Source organism: Watersipora subatra, chromosome 3 (assembly GCF_963576615.1).
Source record: "Watersipora subatra chromosome 3, tzWatSuba1.1, whole genome shotgun sequence".
NCBI classification, from domain to species: Eukaryota; Metazoa; Bryozoa; class Gymnolaemata; order Cheilostomatida; family Watersiporidae; genus Watersipora; species Watersipora subatra.
The window spans coordinates 34,581,191-34,602,795 of record NC_088710.1 but is presented as its reverse complement, the minus strand read 5'-3'; the positions used below and the strand labels follow the sequence as shown (position 1 = coordinate 34,602,795).

The 21,605-nt window shown below is 37.6% G+C and overlaps 1 protein-coding gene across 1 annotated transcript in view; it reads left to right on the top strand.

Moving 5' to 3' along the window:
- Positions 1-2,276: 2,276 nt before the first annotated feature.
- LOC137391507 (MOB-like protein phocein) overlaps positions 2,277-21,605 on the top strand; it is a 33,999-nt gene continuing 14,670 nt past the window's right edge. The window contains exons 1-4 of the mRNA XM_068078009.1: positions 2,277-2,431; positions 6,688-6,851; positions 8,194-8,323; positions 20,780-20,859. Coding sequence (XP_067934110.1) covers positions 2,378-2,431; positions 6,688-6,851; positions 8,194-8,323; positions 20,780-20,859 — 428 coding nt within the window. The 5' untranslated portion in view covers positions 2,277-2,377. The remainder of the gene's footprint in view (positions 2,432-6,687; positions 6,852-8,193; positions 8,324-20,779; positions 20,860-21,605) is intronic.

Genomic DNA, 21,605 nt, shown 5'->3' with positions numbered 1-21,605 from the left:
TTATATATATATAATTATTCTCTTTCCCCTGTTAATCCAAGTGGGCAGTAATGAACTCAAGCTCAGATCTCTTACCAGAGAACCTGGAGTTTGAGCACCCCCCTTGTGCTCTTAGCTGTTTCCAATAGAGTGATCGTCTACACCTGACTTGTGTTGACCATTGCTAGTATTTGAACAAGACACAATTGGTGTGCATGTATTATAGCACCCAATGCTCCAATTACCACTAGAATTACAGTTGTTCTTCTATACGAGTATTTTTCAATCTCCTCTCCAAGTAGAAGATATTTCTGTATGTTATATGCATACGTATATACGTACATGTACATGTATATACAAAGATACATGTATATGTATATACATAGTGCTCAACTAGCTTTTAACGCTGTTACAGAGAAGCTGAAGGCTTTGAATGCTGAAGAAGAATTTCTACAGAAAGACCTACACGATAAAGCAAATAGTATGGATGATACATCTGGCTATTCTGGTCAGACTGACCTCAGCAATGATAGTACACAGAATTGTTGGACTCACACTGTTTTCTTTTTGTGGATTACTCTACTAATAACGCTGCCCATGAGTAGCTCTATCAATAGGCCTACCTATACTGCTTTGCTAAGCGTATAGAAGTGTTTTTGGTTCATTCAAGATTTTTGACATGAAAAGTCTGTAAGCCCGTACCCTTGAGTACACTCTCTAGGTTTAAGTTACAAACAACACACCAGCTTCTAAGCTTCCATGACACTCTCTCTCTCTGTCTGAGTTGTGCCATTGGACTGACATTTATAGCTGCTGCTCACAAGATGCCATGGAAAGTGAATGCGGATTTACATAGAATCGGCTGATAAAACCGATCGATAAAGAAAGCCGTTTTCCTGCAATACATAATACAATAATCTTCTCATTGTATGTGCACTGTATGTACCTGCCTATAGTTTTTCCTTCTACTCCTAGTTTGGACAAACATCGCTACGGATGATAGGTGATTAGCACCTTTGCTATGCCCCTTAATACCTTCTTCTGCTAACTCTCTCTTATATGAATCCTTGTTATTTTCCCAGCAGTAAGAGACAGCGATGTTGCTCTGCTGTCTCTTACTGCTGCAATGTGTTACAAACCAATTTTGCCAGATGGTTTTTTTAATTTCTTTCTGCTGCCATTATCACTTTACTGTTTTACCCTGTCGCCTTTCACAGTCGCTTCTAATTCACAACTCATATCTGTTTCACATGTCTCTACTGCTTGTCAAAGCATCACGAATTTAACACACGAAACCACGTAAAAATTGGAAACAAGCATCACCTTATAAAAAGTATTTTGCTTCATACTTTGAGCAATTATTTACTGTCTTTCTCAATACAAAAACCATGAAGCAACCTTCACAATAGGATGGGTAAAATCCTAAAAATCACTAAAGATTCTTATAGACGTGTTGACCTTTTTGGTTAAAAGTATTTAATTAAATAATGAAAAACTTATCACTGTAATAATATAAATTTGTAGCATCTATTTTGATATGTGTTCACATGCTATGCTTCATGGTGGAATAAGGTTTGTGCTCGACTAAAAACAATGTTGCATCGACGCAGATAACGATAGACAATGAATTAGCTGCTGCTGCTATAGTTATTATAGCGAAGAATGCAGTAAATACAACCTTAAATGCCAGTTTACAGCAGTGTCAGTTAAAAAAGTGCGGGAAATGAAAAAAACATTGAAACAGTAGAGCCAGAGGAGCAGAAGGGAATAGCACTATAGTGCTAGCTTTATCTGTACATTGCATACAGATATATCGACTCATAAAATGATCGAATGCTGCGAACAGTGATTCGAGTAATTCAATTGACAGCAAGTGACTTTCTCACAGGCAGGGCGATAGATTTAGGACCAACCAAGCTGCATGTTTGTCGAACTCATCTCACACATGGTGTAGTAAAAGGTCATCAAGCTTGGAGCTACCCTCCTTCATTAATGACCATTTGCATCTGATTAACCAGTGATAATTAACCACTCCTTTATGTACATGTTACACAGAGTTATACTTTTACAGGTCAGCCATTTTTATTTGACGGTAATGGCCAGTAATGAGCCGTGCATTTAAACAAATGATTTTGAGTTCATCCTTACACTATTACACTGACGAGTTTTATGTACTAATGTTGGAGTTGCGTTTTCCTACTCTGAAACACCGATCTAGCCCGTGGTAAACTATCTGCAAAAATATCGAGACGTGTACTGGTAAAAACGGTGGTAATGAGCATTTCCGGTAAGATTTTTGTGATGCTCCTGTATAAGGTAAAATTGATCTAATTTGTTGCAAATATTCAAAGTCTAAAAAGTTCTACATACAGAAGTGTGTTTATCTGAACTACAACTTATGGCAACTACAGTGGACCAACTTCGAAGAAACCTTCCTGGCACAAAAGCTTCGGTATAATAGCTAACCTTGTTGGTATAATTAATGGATTTTTGCGACGAATTAATTTGATCTAAAAGCTATCGTTCAAATGTTCGGTGTTAAGCAACTAATATCGTTGCTTAACACCGTGCTGTACTTGGAGCATGGTGTTAAGCAACGATATCGTTGAAACACTTAAAAATTAACACACATTGTACGATTTCAACTTTTGATGATGGAGAAACTTAAATTATTAGTAAATTTATAATGCCATCGTCCACCCAGCAAAATAATAATAAATTTAAACATTATAATGCAATGTTTCTGGCATGAAACGTTCTTCGGTGTGCAGTAGCTGGTCACTATAGCTTACAATGAAAGCATGTTTTGTTTAACGCGTACTTTACTCCTACAGCTGTCACCATATCACTTTTCTGTTTGAAAGTCAATCAGTTGAAAAACAGATTAGACGAAAATCAGTTCTCCTGTAGGTGTCAAGTAGTAGCTAAGAAACTAGCTCACTCACTCTGTGTGCAAAGTCCCAATCTTAAACCCTTAAGTAATGATTTAGAAATACTGTATATGATGAATCATTGAGCACAGAAATATATGCAAAACAATTCAGATTTCAACAAGATAGGTTAGGTCATCACTTGCTTTCATTTTTCTTTTCAAAATCAACTGAAAAATCATGTTGTTATATGATAATTATATATATGTATTCTTGAACTACCTATAGTATCTATAGTTGAAACATGTGGGTATAGCTGTAAATTAAAATTAGCGCTATTACTAACATTGACTCACTCAGAATAATAATGTTGACAATTAATAATGTTAACACTGATAATATTGTTAAAAATTATAACAATTATAACAATCAGTGAAAAGCAAGAGCAACAAACTGAGATATTCAAAGTCTGAACTTCTCTACAAGTGTCTGCCATGTTACAATTGAATTTCCTCAGCTATGTATCTACTGCCTAAAATACCATTGACAGACCACTGTAGTTATCATTACCTATAATGTACTACTTTAAATGGTTGTTTCTCGCCAATGGGCATAAGCAACTAGAATGACTTTTGCACCCTTTTAATAACTGATACATCACTAATGTGATTTGCTTGGCAAATTCAATTCCTAAATCAAAATTTTTTTCCAAATCAACCCTCTGTTTGTCCCAATCTTAACAAATTTGTAAGTTAACTCCAAAACCACTAACCTGTCTGAAATGTTTGATTATTCAAGTATACGAATCCTCAATGATTTGCGCACTATCACAGAGGAAGGCTATGGATTAGTATTTATAACGAAATTGAATCTAAATTTCTTTCATAATTGCTTATTGAAAGATAACGTATTTTTCTTTTGAATGTATCAGAAAGTGTAATCTTATTTGTATTTGGGTGATTACCATGGCCTGAAATCAATCTGCCATGATCTGGACTCCGACTTTCACTTCATACATTTATTTTCATCCATTAGCTGATATTCTGCAATGGACATTTAAAATAAATCTGTCTTGTTTGTCACTCAAGAAACAAAGCTAATCTAACATGATGCAGTTATTTTAATAAAACACACATCAATAAAACGAGCAGAAAATCGAGTTTTACAAGAACGAATTATATTTTGGTATTGTAAGAGTTGGTCTGCAGCATTGCTATAATCTTGACTGTGACATTCAGCATGCTGCCTTGCTATAAGATAGACTGTGACGGTTGATTTGCTGCCTCGCTATAAACTAGACTGTGATGGCTGGCTTACTGCCTTGTAATAGATTTAACTGAGCATGAAGTGACCCAGTAAAAAAGTATTTATTGGTCTTTGATATTCATGTTATAAACGTGGCTGATCACTTCATATCTTTCCATTACAGCAGATACTCTGCTGAATTGGTAGTGATAATCAATGTCCTTCTTATACAACAGTCTTAGTTCAGTGACTTCTTTCACTCATTCTATTGCTTGTGTGTTTGCTATCGTTCTCAACCTGTTCCAATTACAGTGGCCACAGTGGCTCCCCTCTCTCCCTATGACATTGATTCATTCCGGTGTTTGCATCGTAAGGCAAAAGTCTTGTATAGAGGGATATAGAAACCCATAGTAATTATCGATTGCAAACACCCCCTGGTAAAAAACATCAAAATTATATATATGCACTGTAAATATTAAAAATTAGTAAAAAAATAGTAAATTAACCTTAGTAACTATAGTTAAATTCTAGTTAACCTAGTAACTCTAAATTCGTTTCCATGGTAATCATTTTCTTACTTGTTCCTTCTACGCCATTATCAATCTTAAGACCCATAGCTGACGAATTAAACTTATGTACATGTATGTACTTGTTATATAAGTGTAGTGAATTGAAGTTTATACAAAATATTATATTAAACTCCAAAATGCGCAATCAATTTTTACTTTTGCATATCAAGTATTTACAAAATACGAAGAATGCTGAACTGAGGGAGCGCCAGCATCGTCTTTCTTTCAAGCATTGTGGGAAGGATTTCAGTCAATAGCATATCAGCATTTTTGGAATATATACACGTATCCAGCATACCGATCGTCAAATTTGAATTTCGATTGATATTTTTGTTGACATCGTATGGCAACAAAAATGCCGTAGCGAGAGGATAAAAAACATAATGCTCCACATCAGAAGGCGCAAAAACCATGAGATAAGGAAGCTGTATCTCAAACATGCACGGTTTGGTAAGACAGGAAATTCCTTAAGAGTGTTACACACACATCTATATTACATTAGGATTTAAGTCACTCAGGCTTGACTTGTTGTCAAATAAAGTATGTTTGACTTGTTTAATGCTACGACTTGATATTCCTTGTTTTGCTAAAGGCAGACAAAATTGTTTGCCAAAATACTAATATCCTATTTTCTTGGGTACATTGCATTTTACAAACACCCACTCAGACAATGTCTGCCAAGTCTTCCTCAAATTCTTATTAAATATTCGGCATCTTGCAAAAGAAAATATATTCAAAGTTTAATGCTATTATTTTTCATTTGGTGATTTAAGACACGCTTAATCTGGCTGTTGATGACCTTATCATCCTAGAGTATAATATTACATGTATGTAAATTTTGCAGTCTACGCTATCGACATACCATGTTGGGTGGAGTATCAGTCTTTTAAAGCTTGGAAAAATCATCAATTTTTCAGTTTTAACTAAATAAGTCACAAATTTCGTCACTATGTGACACCATTGATGTTTTCATTGGATACCCGGAAGAGCGCGGGTATTAAAGACAGCTTATAAACAGTGGCAGGTAATGTAGTTGCAATTTGCTAATTTGAGTAAGCTACTATCTGTATGGCTAAACTTACTAATAAGAGCCGTGAGAGCAAGCTATGGTGACATTGTGTGTAATGCAGAATCACTGTGCGTATTTCAACCCAGATTCATTGCATCCCGTGTAGCTTAATGAGTCAGCTTGTTGCCTTGTGAACGAGAGGTTTCCAGATCAAATCTTCTGCGATAGGGATTTTCTTTGCTTGTTTTCAATCGCTATTGCTGGACAAACACCGAACGACGACGACTAACTTGGAGATATATATCTAAAATTTCAACCTTATGATTAGATGCAAGGTGAAAGGAATTTCAATTTGTAGTGTGTTGGAATTTCAGATGAGGCCATGGTGAACAGTCTACCATCAATAATGTGTGAATAGTTTTGGAGGGCAATATTTAGAGCCATGGGTTTTTCGATTGCTTGGAGCCGGTTTTTTTTTGTGATTTCAATTCCAAAGTCCTTGTTATGATGCTCTGTAAAGTCAAAATATGATTATTCTATTGTCAAGGTTATTCTATTGTCAAGGATAATCTACAGCTTTAACTTGTAATGCTAATGCTGTCAGCAGCTCTGGTGGTCAATTGCAGTTGACTCAGATTTTGTGTGAGAAGATGAAATAATTTTATTTTTATTGGCAAAGCATTCGTCGAACCTGAGGGATTCAGAGTTGTGTCAGTTGTGCCTACAAATATGAAAGCGACACTCTGCCTCACATGTACATGTAAAGTTGTGTAAGGCATACTTGTATGTTAGCTCTTGGTGTAAATTCAACAGCTGAAGTTTTAACTTAAAACTTAACAGCTCTTTAATTTTCCATCGCTGTCAGAGGTCATTTGGTTGACATGAAAAGGCGGTATTACAGAGTTTAAAATTTGTTTACACGCATTGTTCTGAATTACTCATGGAGCTAGTTACTAGTACAAACAACAGCTTTTGATTAGTTTTGTCATTCAAATGATTTGCATGGTACCACCAGGAATGGTGTGCGTGGCCATCACAGACATTCGAGGAGATGGACAGTATTGTGGTCGTTCAGCAGTACATACAGCAGCTAATAAGAACAGAGACCTTTGATATAGACTTGATTCTCACACCTCCGGAGGGACAGGATGAAGGCGTCTGGAAATATGAACACCTCAGGTAGGCTTATATATATTTCCTTAAACATGATACTGGTAGCTGGAGCTTCCATAGCCTCTGTTCTTGTCAGCATTGCGCCCTTCAGTCAATCGTACACCCTCTACACTGCTAGTGGAATAGCCCATTTGTCGAGCAAAACTAAATGAATGCAATGAAGCGATTCTTGGTGCCAATCCATATTCTAAGTTGACAATTCCTAACTTGCTGTGTACTTGATGTTTCATGGCTTTGAAGTAATTCCAAGCGTGGTTATTTTTATAAATTTTTGCTGTAGAGCTATTTTTTCACAGGCATAACAAAACTGCAGTCTCACGCATCATTGTAAGGTTTTAACTCTGTCCCAACTACAGTCAACACCCAATCCATCATTTTTTTTGATGTCATCTATCCGTATACACATGCGCTCGTTCGCGACAACGCCACCATATATGTATATGTATGTATATGTAGAAAATGATTGTCATTCTTTTATTTAATAGTAAATTTTGGTATTGTTTTGATATTATAAAAAAATTGCAAAAAAAGCATCGTTCGCGATTTTCATGAATTTAGCTCACTAAACACGTGAAGCTAGATTTTAATATTTTACTAAACCTAACTCTTAATTTTGTCTTTGTCTTAGTTTTTTATTATAATTTTTGGCTTAACACTTGTTGCCTCGCTTTAACCATAACTTTTAGCTGGCATTTTTAAAACGTTTCTCAAACTAATTCGGCGCGAATGACCGAGCAATGCTGTACTCGAAAGCATCCTCTAGCAGACTTAACTGAGCCATCGAGAACTAGCTCGTATCTCCGGTTTTCTCGTAATGCAAGGCAGAGACTTGCTTGAAACTTTGCTTGTATCGTGATTATCTCGCATGTCGAGGTATGACTGTACAGTCAAATCCTTAATAGTCTAGCGATGGTAGATTTGTAGTAGTATAGTGAATACTATACTGTTGTGTGTTTATGCCACCTGCATTTTGTTGAAGGGTATGTATTAAAGAATCGATATATCCTTCAACAGAATTGCTACTTGCTAACACTTATAAATGATGTCTGATGGCTAACAAATAATCATGGCCTGTTACAGTATTTGTCAATATACATCTTAAAGTGCTTAGTTTTAGCAGAACTGGACTGCTGGCACACACAGTTTACGCACATTGAAGGCATTTAACAACTTACAAAATCTAGCCCTAAAATCTTAATTGCGCTTAACTACCAGACATGTGTTCTTGAGGAGTTGTGTCTCCATGAAATATTGTTCTGATAAGAATGCATGATTTTCTTATTAGTGGCTCGTCACTCCTGTCTTGTATTGATTTGTCAGCCTTATCGCAATGTTTGGTTGTTGCTAGGCAGTTCTGTATGGAATTGAATGGACTCGCTGTAAGACTGCAGGAAGAATGCAAGCCAGAAGAGTGTACCCAGATGACTGCAACTGAGCAGTGGATATTTCTATGCGCAGCTCATAAAACTCCTAAAGAGGTGAGACATGCTATAAACTACACGCATGCACTGTGCTTGGGTGACACTTGACCTTCTCAGCTCATAAACCAGAGACTTTAATGGTAAACTAGACCATTCATTAAGAGTTGATGACACGCTACATGTAAATTGGAAAAATGTGAAGAGTTTTGTTGAGGAAACAACTCCTCGTTTGCTGTGTCAGATTCATAGTAGGAGCTCCGTCATTTGTTAAGCTCCTAATCAACCGACATCACAGACTGAAATAATAGCAATCATCAAATATTATATGGTACGTATTTTAGTCACATAATAAAAGTAACATATCATTATATATATATAATTAATTTATATAACAAATAGTTGCTGATTAGATAGAAACAACATCGATGTATTGAATAACTCAAACAGACCTGGTGATAAAAGACTGCAGTGTACTTTTATACATAGTGTTTGACTAAACAGCTAGATCTTCATCCAATTCCCATCACTTTTGGTAAATTATATATGTATCGCTTATTACCACTTTCCAAGGAGTGTATAGATGCTAAAATCTACTGGTATTATTAACATTCAATTCATAAGCTTTAGATGAAACATGCATTTTATTTATTATATACAGCCATACCTCTACATACGAGTGCCCAACATGCGAGCAACTTAGATTCGAGCTGACTTTTTAGCATGTTTCTTCCTTGAGATGCGTATAATCATTGAGATTTGATCGTATGAGTCATTTCTCAGTGGCCGCTACACTGTATGACGAGACATTGTTTTTGATTACTAAAGGTAATTGTGAACGCGAGACACGCGCATATATGAAAACAGATACTATAAAAATATGACAAAATTGAAGTAAGTTTTGTAAATGATTGAAACTTAGCTTCAAGTGTGTGTTTAGTGAGCTAAATTTATTGAAGTTACATTCAAAGTTTCTACTATGTATGGTCACAAGCGTTTAGTGTACCGAACACGTTGCTCTCAAGCCTTTCTCAGACCGCTGTTATCAACAATGTCTGTCTCGAAGGTAAAAACTCCATACAGTAGTGTACATAGTAATGATGTTACATTTTATTGTAACTCTCTAGACTGCTAAATGCTCTAGACTTCTAGTCCCAATAGAACTGTCAACCCAATGGTTATCAGTGTGAACACATTATTTTAATAGAACTTTAGAGGGTGAAGTTCGTCTCTACTGCATATTTATAGGAAACTTCTGCATGTTTGTTTTTGTTAAAGGTTGACTTGCAACAAAATTCACATTACAGTTATTTGGTATCAAAACAGTCACCATGTCTTACTCTGTTGTGGTGTAGGTGCAAAACATGTGGGAATGGGATTACAAGCTCTTAAAAGCTCAAAAAAGAAAAGCTGCCGTAGATTCGAATATCTTTATTTCTCTGACGTAGCAATGAAATTTGGTTATCGTCTTGTCATGTGGTGTTCTCCTGGGAATTGAAAGGACAATCAAAAGCTCAATATAAAACTTCTCGTAGCACTAGTTTATGACAAACACTTTGGGTTTTACCGAAGACCCCGTATCAAATATAGATGCTTGCTACTTTACAGTTTTGTTTCGATTTGGTCTAATAGTCTAGTCGTAATCTGATCATGTGACCCAATATTTCGCAAATAATTTCTGCAGCATTTTTCGATTATCACAAATGACCAACAGGCTCGTCATGATTATCAGACAATGATACGTACTCCTTCAAGCTAAGGCTAAAAAATTAAACGAATTTTTACGGTAAGTTATAAGATATCACTGCTAAAAGTGACAGCATTACAATGACAATAAAACAGACGTGTAAGAACAATGACATGGTTTTATTGAATGCGTGAAGTATATTTGCCAAATATTTCGACGAATAAGGTTGCATGAAAATGTAAACAGAAACCATCTAACACAGCTACGTCACATTTGAGCCGTTTTGGAAGGAGAATCCAAACTACGGCGGTCTTGCGTGGCTGCGATTAGCTGTTCGTTTTTGAGCTTTTAAGAGCTTGTAATCACATTTCCACATATTTTGCACCTACAACACAACAGAGTAAAACAAGGTGATTCTTTTGATACCAAACAACGGTAATGTAAATGTTGTTGCAAGTTAACCTTCAAGTTTGCTAGGATACTTTGTTTTTAATTAAGGTTCTTTAGCAAACACCCGTAGTGCTGTGCGAAATATTAGTACCCTGTCAATCTAGTGTGCTCTAAGAGATTCACTATGTTTCCATGATGCGCATAATTCGCAAACTTGAGCCAATCCGCAAGCTATCCACGTCATGGAAACGGCATAAATCCGCAAGCTAAGCGAGTTTTGCAACCGACCCGCCAAACTTTATCGAATCCATCGTGCTTGCGAATGATGGAAACGGCACTTGGAATAATGCGCATTATAATATCATGGCTATTACATTGTACACATTTTCACCCTTTAGTCGTTTTTATTTCGATTTGCGCAGTCTTCAATGCCCAAAGTTCCTAATGATTGCTGCTAAGCTTAGCATGACAAGACTGCGTAGCTATTTATAGAGTCATTAATTAGGCTAATACTTAACCTATGGGGTCAAGCGCTAGCATTAAATCGGCATCGGCAGGTGTTCATTGAAAAGTTCGCTCGATTGCAAAGTAACTCAACTTGCGAATCATTCAAATTATTCGAATCATGCGAATTATGTTAGTCATGGAAACGTAGTGACTGTCAGGTGGGCTGATAAAACACCGATTATAAATACATTCATGCTTAGTGTAAATGAATTCATATAAACATATTTATGTGGCTGAGAGCTTCATGGCACAAATAATATCGTAAAAGTGCCATCCCAGAACTCACATAAAACATGTCAAAAAGCCCTCCTGTATTGTGTGAAAACATTAAATTTGGAAAATTATTTCATTTATTCCATATCTGCGAAATGCGATTCAGATTCTATATAATTGTTCCAGTAAATTCTGGAATAGTGGAGTCAACTTACAAATGGATCATACCTATAATAATTTCATTTTTTACCGTACAATACCTAATGACGTATATATAAGATCGACAAACCAAAAGCTATCTAAGTTTAATTCCCAGTTTAGTTCTCGTATTGTTATCCGTTGTTTTACAATATAATAGCCCTCTGACTAATTATACCGAAGTGTCTCTTTAAGCAGCCCACTCGTCTGAAACAGCATAGGGATGTGTTTGGAATCCTCTTGCATATGTCAAAGGGGTAAACGGGTACTAGAATATCTAAAAACTTGTTGATTGATAGAGTTCAACTGAGCATTTACACCTAGCTGCGTCTTTTACCTAGGAGTTCCTTTGGCACGGCGATAATTACTTCTATAGGTTGGTGGACGGATATAATGGACTCTTTTAGCATTCACTGACAACACCCATTATAAGGTAGACACTCTAGGGCTCTGCAAACAATGACTCTTTATAAAAGTCTTGGGTCATGGCTTTAATTAGACAATCACAGACATGCGTATGCTCATCCTCCGTCTATAGAAACTAACTTCCATGCTTATTGTGAGCCTTGTGTATGAGGTCCAGAAATAAACTTCTACAAACCATAATTCGTTTACAATTGTGAAAGATGCTTAGTTGAAATCTGGATCTTTGATGCACACCTATCCCCTCCTCTTCCATATGCCCAGGGAATCCGAATCCGAAAAAATTATGAGAATTGTACGCGGGTTGATTTCTCAAGGCTAAACTCATTCCACAAGTGCTAAAAACTGAAGCAGACTGGAGGCGAAATGAAACATGTTACCAAATGCTAGCACCAGCGTCATCCTCGTAGCCGACGCTTTGTGAAACGCACTGGAGGCAGGAAATGTGAATGAAATATTTTGTCCTTAATATTGATTCATAGCAACTTGTGCCATGGCACTCGTGATATAGGCCCTACCTGTATTTTACAGTTTTTAATAAACGCTATATAATTAGGGCAACACAATGCTAAAAAGCCATAAAATATTTTGGCACTAATTACTGCCTATCATGATATTAGAACATTTTTTAAAAATTCCTTTATTAAAAAAGTAACTTTTAAAAAGTCTACGATTCTACCAGTCCACGGTAATTAGGTCGTCGAGTTGAACTTATTTCATCACAGCCTTTGTATTAGCGAAGTTCTCAGTTGCTACCCACACCAGAAACTAGTTAGGCCTACTAAATAAAATAAACATGCCGCATTTTTGAAAAGAATATGTTCGAATATATGCCAAAACCAACTGCATCCCTAAAAAGCCATGTATACTTAATTTTATCGAGTCATTATTAGTATTAATTTGTAGAGAAAAAATTTTCTGGTCAGATTTGATTAGTTGATCAAATTGGCAAGTGCAAAACAAATGATTTTTTGAGTTGACTAAAATAGTGAACGCAAAACATTGTCAATTTCTTTGAAATAAATTGACCCACCGGTTCTGGCAAAGAAATATTAGAGTCATTCTTGCACCTGGTTGCTGGCTTGTGGTGTGGACTCACCTGCTTTCAGTTGCTAGTGTGGAGCATAAAATCTTTTGAGTAGCTTTTAATAGTTGGAATTAAGTCGTGCTATGCTAAAGTATGTGTCATTACAGCTCTGATTACACTTCATAAATCCATCTATCGGACAAGGTTTTGACACAGGTGGCAACGGGGCTATGATATATTCAATATGTTCTGCAAATCACGTTTTGCATTATCTTCAACATTATTATTTTATTTTATAATTTTTACAAGCCAAAATGTTTTTTATCTCAGCATAAAGCTTTTATTAAAATTATCCATCCAAGTCGTGGCCACTCACATAGTTTCAGCTCATATAATAGGAAAAATTAATCTACTGCAGTAAACTCAAACAAAAAATCATGGTTTTTAAAGCACACATTCAAGTCTCTCCTTTCACACTGACAAAGCTGCTTCGCTGGTGGGACCACATAAACATCCTGTAATCAAGAAAACAAATGCAATAAATATATGTCATGCGTAGACATGTCGTTCTAACGCGTATCTACTGAAAGCTTTCAAATTGGGAGTTTGATAGATTGGGAGTGTAATTTTAAAAATGAATAAATGTTTAACAAAAGCATAAGTACGCAAAGCCAACAATTAGAAGCTTTGTTTCTGGGAGTTGAAGATGAGCATTGATCAATCGATCTTCCCCACTTTCTACAAGTCAGAGGTGACCATAAAGTCTAATCATGAATCTAATTTACTAGCTAAAACTGCCAAAGAAAATTTGAAGCAAATATTATAGCCAGGTGAAACGATAAAAGAAGTTATGAAACGATGCTTCGTGATAGCAAAAAATTATAATTTTAATAATTAGTAGATGTATTCATGAGTACTAAAATTATTACCTTTAGTACATTTAACACTTGTTCATCAATCTAAGCCATTGTGTTGCTAGATGCTATAGATTAAAAAGAAGCCGTCAAGAACTCACTGGGCAGTAAATTACGTTATAGTTTCAAACAGGGAAATATAATCTGAATGTAAACGCAACAGTATATTTATAGGAGACTCAAAGTAAATGATAAATTCTTCTCGTTTCTCCTATCTTCCTCTGTAGCATAACGCTGCTGACACCTGTCAGCTCTAACTATAAGCTGTCTGCCCCAAACTTTAATCACCTGATGCTCAGAAAACTCAGAGTCACCTTCGTAGGAACTGGAAGCATTGTTACAGTTCTGTTGTTCGTCAATAAAACATGTTGATCGAGTAATTCATTAAATTGACGATGTTAATTAATTTAGTGAATATCTTGATCTCGATGCGATCTAATAATAGAGTGAAATCCCTAACTTCGAGATCACAGACAACGCGTTTTACTAGCGATAACATTTATGACCTATATAAAGATTTTGTGCTGATGATTGGCTAAAGAAGTGTTATATTTATTGTGTTTCGACTCTTTTTACATGAATCACTTGTTACGTCACGAATGAAGCAACCGCTCGGATCTTAGCGTTCTAAAAGATGGGCTCATTCAGACGCATATACAGTCAAACATGGATAACTCGAACTTCACGGGACCGAGCGAAAGTGTTCGAATTATCAGAGCGTTCAAGTTACCAGAGCACTGTCACAAGTCCATGTATTTACTTATTTATTAGTAGATACATGTACATATACACAAACTATTATATAAATCAAAAGCACAAATGGCTTGTTTCAAATTAAATGCTTCTAATGTAAATTTTAAAACGTTTTTATCAAAAAGTATAGAGATTTTACTATCACTTGAGATTGGTTTGTTGTTTGAGGTGATGTTATTGCCAGGATTTTTTTAGATTGACATTGGCAAAACTTGATCGTTGTCAAAATGCTCAAAAGAAAAAACATCTTTTTCTTTTGAGCGTTTTACCCACGATCAATTTTGCCAATTTTTCTTGAAGTTTATGCAAAGATTACCTCACTTTACCTTGCTTTTGAAGGGCGATTGCTAAGCGGATGTTTGGTATAAATCAAATTTCACCAAACCTTTAGAAAAGTCGTTGACAAAAATATTTTGCCGATGGTGGAAATAACGACGCTTATGAATTACGAAAAGTGGAGGTTTACCTCTATGGCTTGGAATAAAGTGATTTTCTAAAGCGATAACAACCGTTTCGGTAGCCGTTGGGCAAAAAACAGTTCGAGTTAACAGAGTTGAATTCGAGTTATCTATAGCAATTTATCATTACGTGAGAACGGACCAAAGAAACCGTTCGAGTTAACCATGTGTTCGAGCTATCCGAGGGCGAGTTATCCATGTTTGACTGTATCTCTGGATGAGGTTAGTCTACAAAGACAAAAATTGCATCAAATTGTAGCTGATGTTTTAGCCTTTTATTGGTTTTAATTTAATTTGATCGATTTTTTTGACGCTATCACATCTTCAAGTCCATTACCTGCCGTTCTTTGTATGTCTGAGAGGAAAATAATAGAAACTTTCTTTGACCGTAGACTATGCGCTACAGCCTCGAAAGCTAACAGCGTGTTTTTGGTGTAAAGATAAAAAAATTCAATGTGATATGTTACCTATAGTTACTTCATTCTTTGAAAACATTATTTTTGCTAATATCCAGTGATTTGTCTTACTGTTAATCTTTAGAGTCTTTCGTTCTTCTGGATGTTTCTTAGGCTGTTTCCCTTTTTGATACAAACTCATCACTTGCAGAGCCCCACCATAGATGGATTTATCACTTGCAGAGCCCCACCATAGGTGTATTTATCACCTGCAGAGCCCCACCATAGATGTATTTATCACCTGCAGAGCCCTACCATAGATGTATTTATCACCTGCAGAGCCTACCATAGATGTATTTATCACTTGCAGAGCCCTACCATAGATGTATTTATCACCTGCAGAGCCTACCATAGATGTATTTATCACTTGCAGAGCCCTAGCTTAGGTGTATTTATCACTTGCAGAGCCCTACCATAGGTGTATTTATCACCTGCAGGGCCCCACCATAGATGTATTTATCACCTGCAGGGCCCCACCATAGGTGTATTTATCACCTGCAGGGCCTCACCATAAATGTATTTATCACCTGCAGAGCCTACCATAGATGTATTTATCACTTGCAGAGCCCTAGCTTAGGTGTATTTATCACTTGCAGAGCCCTACCATAGGTGTATTTATCACCTGCAGGGCCTACCATAGATGTATTTATCACTTGCAAAGCTCTACCATAGGTGTATTTATCACCTGCAGAGCCCCACCATAGATGTATTTATCACTTGCAAAGCTCTACCATAGGTGTATTTATCACCTGCAGAGCCCCACCATAGGTGTATTTATCACCTGCAGAGCCCTACCATAGATGTATTTATCACTTGCAGAGCCCCGCCATATGTGTATTTATCACTTGCAGAGCCCCACCATAGATGTATTTATCACTTGCAGAGCCCCACCATAGATGTATGTATCACTTGCAGAGCCCCACCATATGTGTATTTATCACTTGCAGAGCCTTACCATAGGTGTATTTATCACCTGCAGAGCCCCACCATAGGTGTATTTATCACTTGCAGAGCCCCACCATAGATGTATTTATCACCTGCAGAGCCCTACCATAGGTGTATTTATCACTTGCAGAGCCCTACCATAGATGTATTTATCACTTGCAGAGCCCCACCATAGATGTATTTATCACTTGCAGAGCCCCACCATAGATGTATTTATCACTTGCAGAGCCCCACCATAGATGTATTTATCACTTGCAGAGCCCCACCATAGATGTATTTATCACTTGCAGATCCCCACCATAGGTGTATTTATCACTTGCAGAGCCCTATCATAGATGTATTTATCACTTGCAGAACCCCACCATAGATGTATTTACCACTAGCAGAACCCCGCCATAGATGTATTTATCGCTTGCAGAACCCCACCATAGATGTATTTATCACCTGCAGAGCCCCACCATAGATGTATTTATCACCTGCAGGGCCCCACCATAGGTGTATTTATCACCTGCAGAGCCCTACCATAGATGTATTTATCACTTGCAGAGCCCCACCATAGGTGTATTTATCACCTGCAGGGCCCCACCATAGGTGTATTTATCACTTGCAGGGCCCCACCATAGGTGTATTTATCACCTGCAGAGCCCCACCATAGATGTATTTATCACTTGCAGAGCCTTACCATAGGTGTATTTATCACTTGCAGGGCCTACCATAGATGTATTTATCACTTGCAGAGCCCCACCATAGATGTATTTATCACTTGCAGAGCCCCACCATAGATGTATTTATCACTTGCAGAGCCCCACCATAGGTGTATTTATCACTTGCAGAGACCTATCATAGATGTATTTATCACTTGCAGAACCCCACCATAGATGTATTTATCACTAGCAGAACCCCGCCATAGAAGTATTTATCACTTGCAGAACCCCACCATAGATGTATTTATCACCTGCAGAGCCCCACCATAGATGTATTTATCACCTGCAGGGCCCCACCATATGTGTATTTATCACCTGCAGAGCCCCACCATAGATGTATTTATCACTTGCAGAGCCCCACCATAGATGTATTTATCACTTGCAGAGCCCCACCATATATGTATTTAACACTTGCAGAGCCCCACCATAGGTGTATTTATCACTTGCAGAGCCCTGCCATAGGTGTATTTATCACTTGCAGAGCACCACCATAGATGTATTTATCACTTGAAGAGCCCTGCCATAGGTGTATTTATCACTTGCAGAGCCCTATCATAGATGTATTTATCACTTGCAGAACCCCACCATAGATGTATTTATCACTAGCAGAACCCCGCCATAGATGTATTTATCACTTGCAGAACCCCACCATAGATGTATTTATCACCTGCAGAGCTCCACCATAGATGTATTTATCACTTGCAGAGCCCCACCATAGGTGTATTTATCACTTGCAGGGCCTACCATAGATGTATTTATCACTTGCAGAGCCCCACCATAGATGTATTTATCACTTGCAGAGCCCCACCATAGATGTATTTATCACTTGCAGAGCCCCACCATAGGTGTATTTATCACTTGCAGAGACCTATCATAGATGTATTTATCACTTGCAGAACCCCACCATAGATGTATTTATCACTAGCAGAACCCCGCCATAGAAGTATTTATCACTTGCAGAACCCCACCATAGATGTATTTATCACCTGCAGAGCCCCACCATAGATGTATTTATCACCTGCAGGGCCCCACCATATGTGTATTTATCACCTGCAGAGCCCCACCATAGATGTATTTATCACTTGCAGAGCCTTACCATAGGTGTATTTATCAACTGCAGAGCCCCACCATAGATGTATTTATCACCTGCAGGGCCCAACCATAGATGTATTTATCACCTGCAGAGCCCCACCATAGGTGTATTTATCACCTGCAGAGCCCCACCATAGATGTATTTATCACCTGCAGAGCCCCACCATAGATGTATTTATCACCTGCAGGGCCCCACCATAGATGTATTTAACACTTGCAGAGCCTTACCATAGGTGTATTTATCACCTGCAGAGCCCCGCCATAGGTGTATTTAACACTTGCAGAGCCTTACCATAGGTGTATTTATCACCTGCAGAGCCCCACCATAGGTGTATTTATCACTTGCAGAGCCCCACCATAGATGTATTTATCACCTGCAGAGCCCCACCATAGGTGTATCTATCACCTGCAGGGCCCCACCATAGATGTATTTATCACCTGCAGAGCCCCACCATAGGTGTATTTATCACCTGCAGAGTCCCACCATAGGTGTATATATCACCTGCAGAGCCCCACCATAGGTGTATTTAACACTTGCAGAGCCCCACCATAGATGTATTTATCATTTGCAGAGCCTTACCATAGGTGTATTTATCACTCGCAGAGCCCCACCATAGATGTATTTATCATTTGCAGAGCCCTACCATAGGTGTATTTATCACCTGCAGAGCCCCACCATAGGTGTATTTATCACCTGCAGGGCCCTACCATAGGTGTATTTATCACTTGCAGGGCCCTACCATAGATTTATTTATCATCCGCAGAGCCCCACCATAGATATATTTACCACTTGCAGAGCCCCACCATAGATGTATTTATCATTTGCAGAGCCCTACCATAGGTGTATTTATCACCTGCAGAGCCCCACCATAGGTGTATTTATCACCTGCAGGGCCCTACCATAGGTGTATTTATCACTTGCAGGGCCCTACCATAGATTTATTTATCATCCGCAGAGCCCCATCATAGATATATTTACCACTTGCAGAGCCCCACCATAGATGTATTTATCACTTGCAGAGCCTTACCATAGATGTATTTATCACTTGCAGAGCCCCACCATAGATGTATTTATCACTTGCAGAGCCCTGCCATAGGTGTATTTATCACTTGCAGAGCCCCACCATAGATGTATTTATCACTTGCAGAGCCTTACCATAGATGTATTTATCACTTGCAGAGCCCTACCATAGGTGTATTTATCACATGCAGAGCCCCACCATAGATGTATTTATCACTTGCAGAGCCCCACCATAGATGTATTTATCACTTGCAGAGCCCTACTATAGGTGTATTTATCACCTGCAGAGCCCCACCATAGTTGTATGTGTCACTTGCAGAGCCCTACTATAGGTGTATTTATCACTTGCAGAGCCCCACCATAGATGTATTTATCATTTGCAGAGCCTTACCATAGGTGTATTTATCACTCGCAGAGCTCTACCATAGATGTATTTATCACCTGCAGAGCCCCACCATTGGTGTATTTATCACTTGCAGAGCCCCGCCATAGATGTATTTATCGCTTGCAGAGCCCCACCATAAATGTATTTATCACTTGTAGAGCCCTACTATAGGTGTATTTATCACCTGCAGAGCCCCACCATAGATGTATTTATCACTTGCAGGGCCCTACCATAGGTGTATTTATCACTTGCAGGGCCCCACCATAGATGTATTTATCACTTGCAGGGCCCTACCATAGGTGTATTTATCACCTGCAGAGCCCCACCATAGGTGTATTTATCACTTGCAGGGCCCTACCATAGATATATTTATCACTTGCAGAGTCTTGCCATAGAGGTATTGTAGACGCTCCTGTAACATATACCTCTTATAACATAATTTCCAGAAAACGCAAAAAACATTATTCAAAGTTTTTTGCTTCGTACTGCGTAAAAAATTCCATATAACGTAAAGTGTCAAGAAGGGAACTTTTTAAATTTGATTTGAATGGTAACATACACGTGTATCTCGCCACACTCGTGAGAAAAACGACGTACGTGTAGAGTTATAGATACAACTTCCATGACATTTTAGGTCTTCATGATAGATTGCCAGATGCATCAACAAAACAGAATGGGTAGCTGCGCAATTGTTAATAAATACGATCGATTTGTGCAGGTGTTATGTAGCGACGATCTAGCAATGAGGATGTCACGAGTTGAGAGTATTGCCGAAAGTTATCTTTTATCCTAACCTTGACTCGTGGTACAGATAGACGAGGAACAGTTAGACACCACTCTTTTTATAGTAAAAAAACATTTTTTTTTGCACTATTGTAAACGTATAAAATATTTGTTATTTTGTTTTACTTTGCAGAATAAATTTTGCTGTCTAAAAACAAACAAATCATTGTGAACGGACGAATATGTACGTTTCCCATCAACTAAAATTATTGCGGTCATAGTCTATAAAACCAGTGAAATTGATCAGGAAAAGAAGATGAGATGTTGATGAACACTAATAATATTACAGTTACGATAAAGCAAACAAATTAAAAAAGTAAATCTAGTTTTTTTTCTATTTATATGGTTAAAAGGGATGAGTTTGGAAAATTCTTGGAACGGATTAGGTAGTTTACATGTATTTTACTGTTCTTATAATGTGAATTCCCTATAACGGGAATGTTCCTGGAATGGATTATTTACGCTGTAGGAGTGTCTACTGTATATATCACTTGCAGCGCCTTGACATAGACTTATAAACTACTTGCAGTGCCCTGTCATAGACTTATATATCACTTGCAGTGCCCTGCCATAGACTATACGAGGCACACGCTGGATGGAGCTGCCTGCCTGCTAAACAGCAGTAAATATTTTCCAAGCAGGTGAGTGAAGTGCGTGAAACTCTGTTCTTGCATTGTCTATGATACCTCTCTATCCATTCTATGCCACTATGTGCATTGGATTATCATCATATATCTTGAGAAAATGAACATATCGACATGAGCGTTGAATAGTGCGTATCCTGACCTTGATTTATGTAGGTCAGCTAAATCTTAACACGTTCTTAGTTGGCAGCAAAAGTTCTCGTATGAAGGCATGATTGCACACAAGTCAGCCAGTGAATGCTTTTTACGTACAATAGTCTCAAAAACTGATGTTTCTCCGAATAAAAAGAATGTCCTTATAGACAAACAGTTCCAAAGGTTCTCTTTACAAGTTTCTATTTTGTTACCAAGTTATCTTTTCTGTATTTTAGTTTTCAATTTCTTTGACACGAAAGATGCTTCATCCCTTGGTGCTAAGGTCTTATCACTTGGTGCTAAGGCTTTATCACTTATCCTAAGGCCGTATTTCTTGGTGCTAAGGCTTTATTACTTATCCTAAGGCCGTATTTCTTGGTCCGAAGGCTTTATCTCTTGGTCCTAAGGTTTTATATAGATCTTGGTCCTAAGGCATTATCTCTTGGTCATAAGGCTTTATCTCTTGATACTAAGGCTTTATCACTTGGTGCTAACGCTTTATCACTTATCCTAAGGCCTTATTTCTTGGTCCTAAGACTTATCTCTTGGTCCTAAGGTTTTATATAGATCTTGGTCCTAAGGCATTATCTCTTGGTCATAAGGCTTTA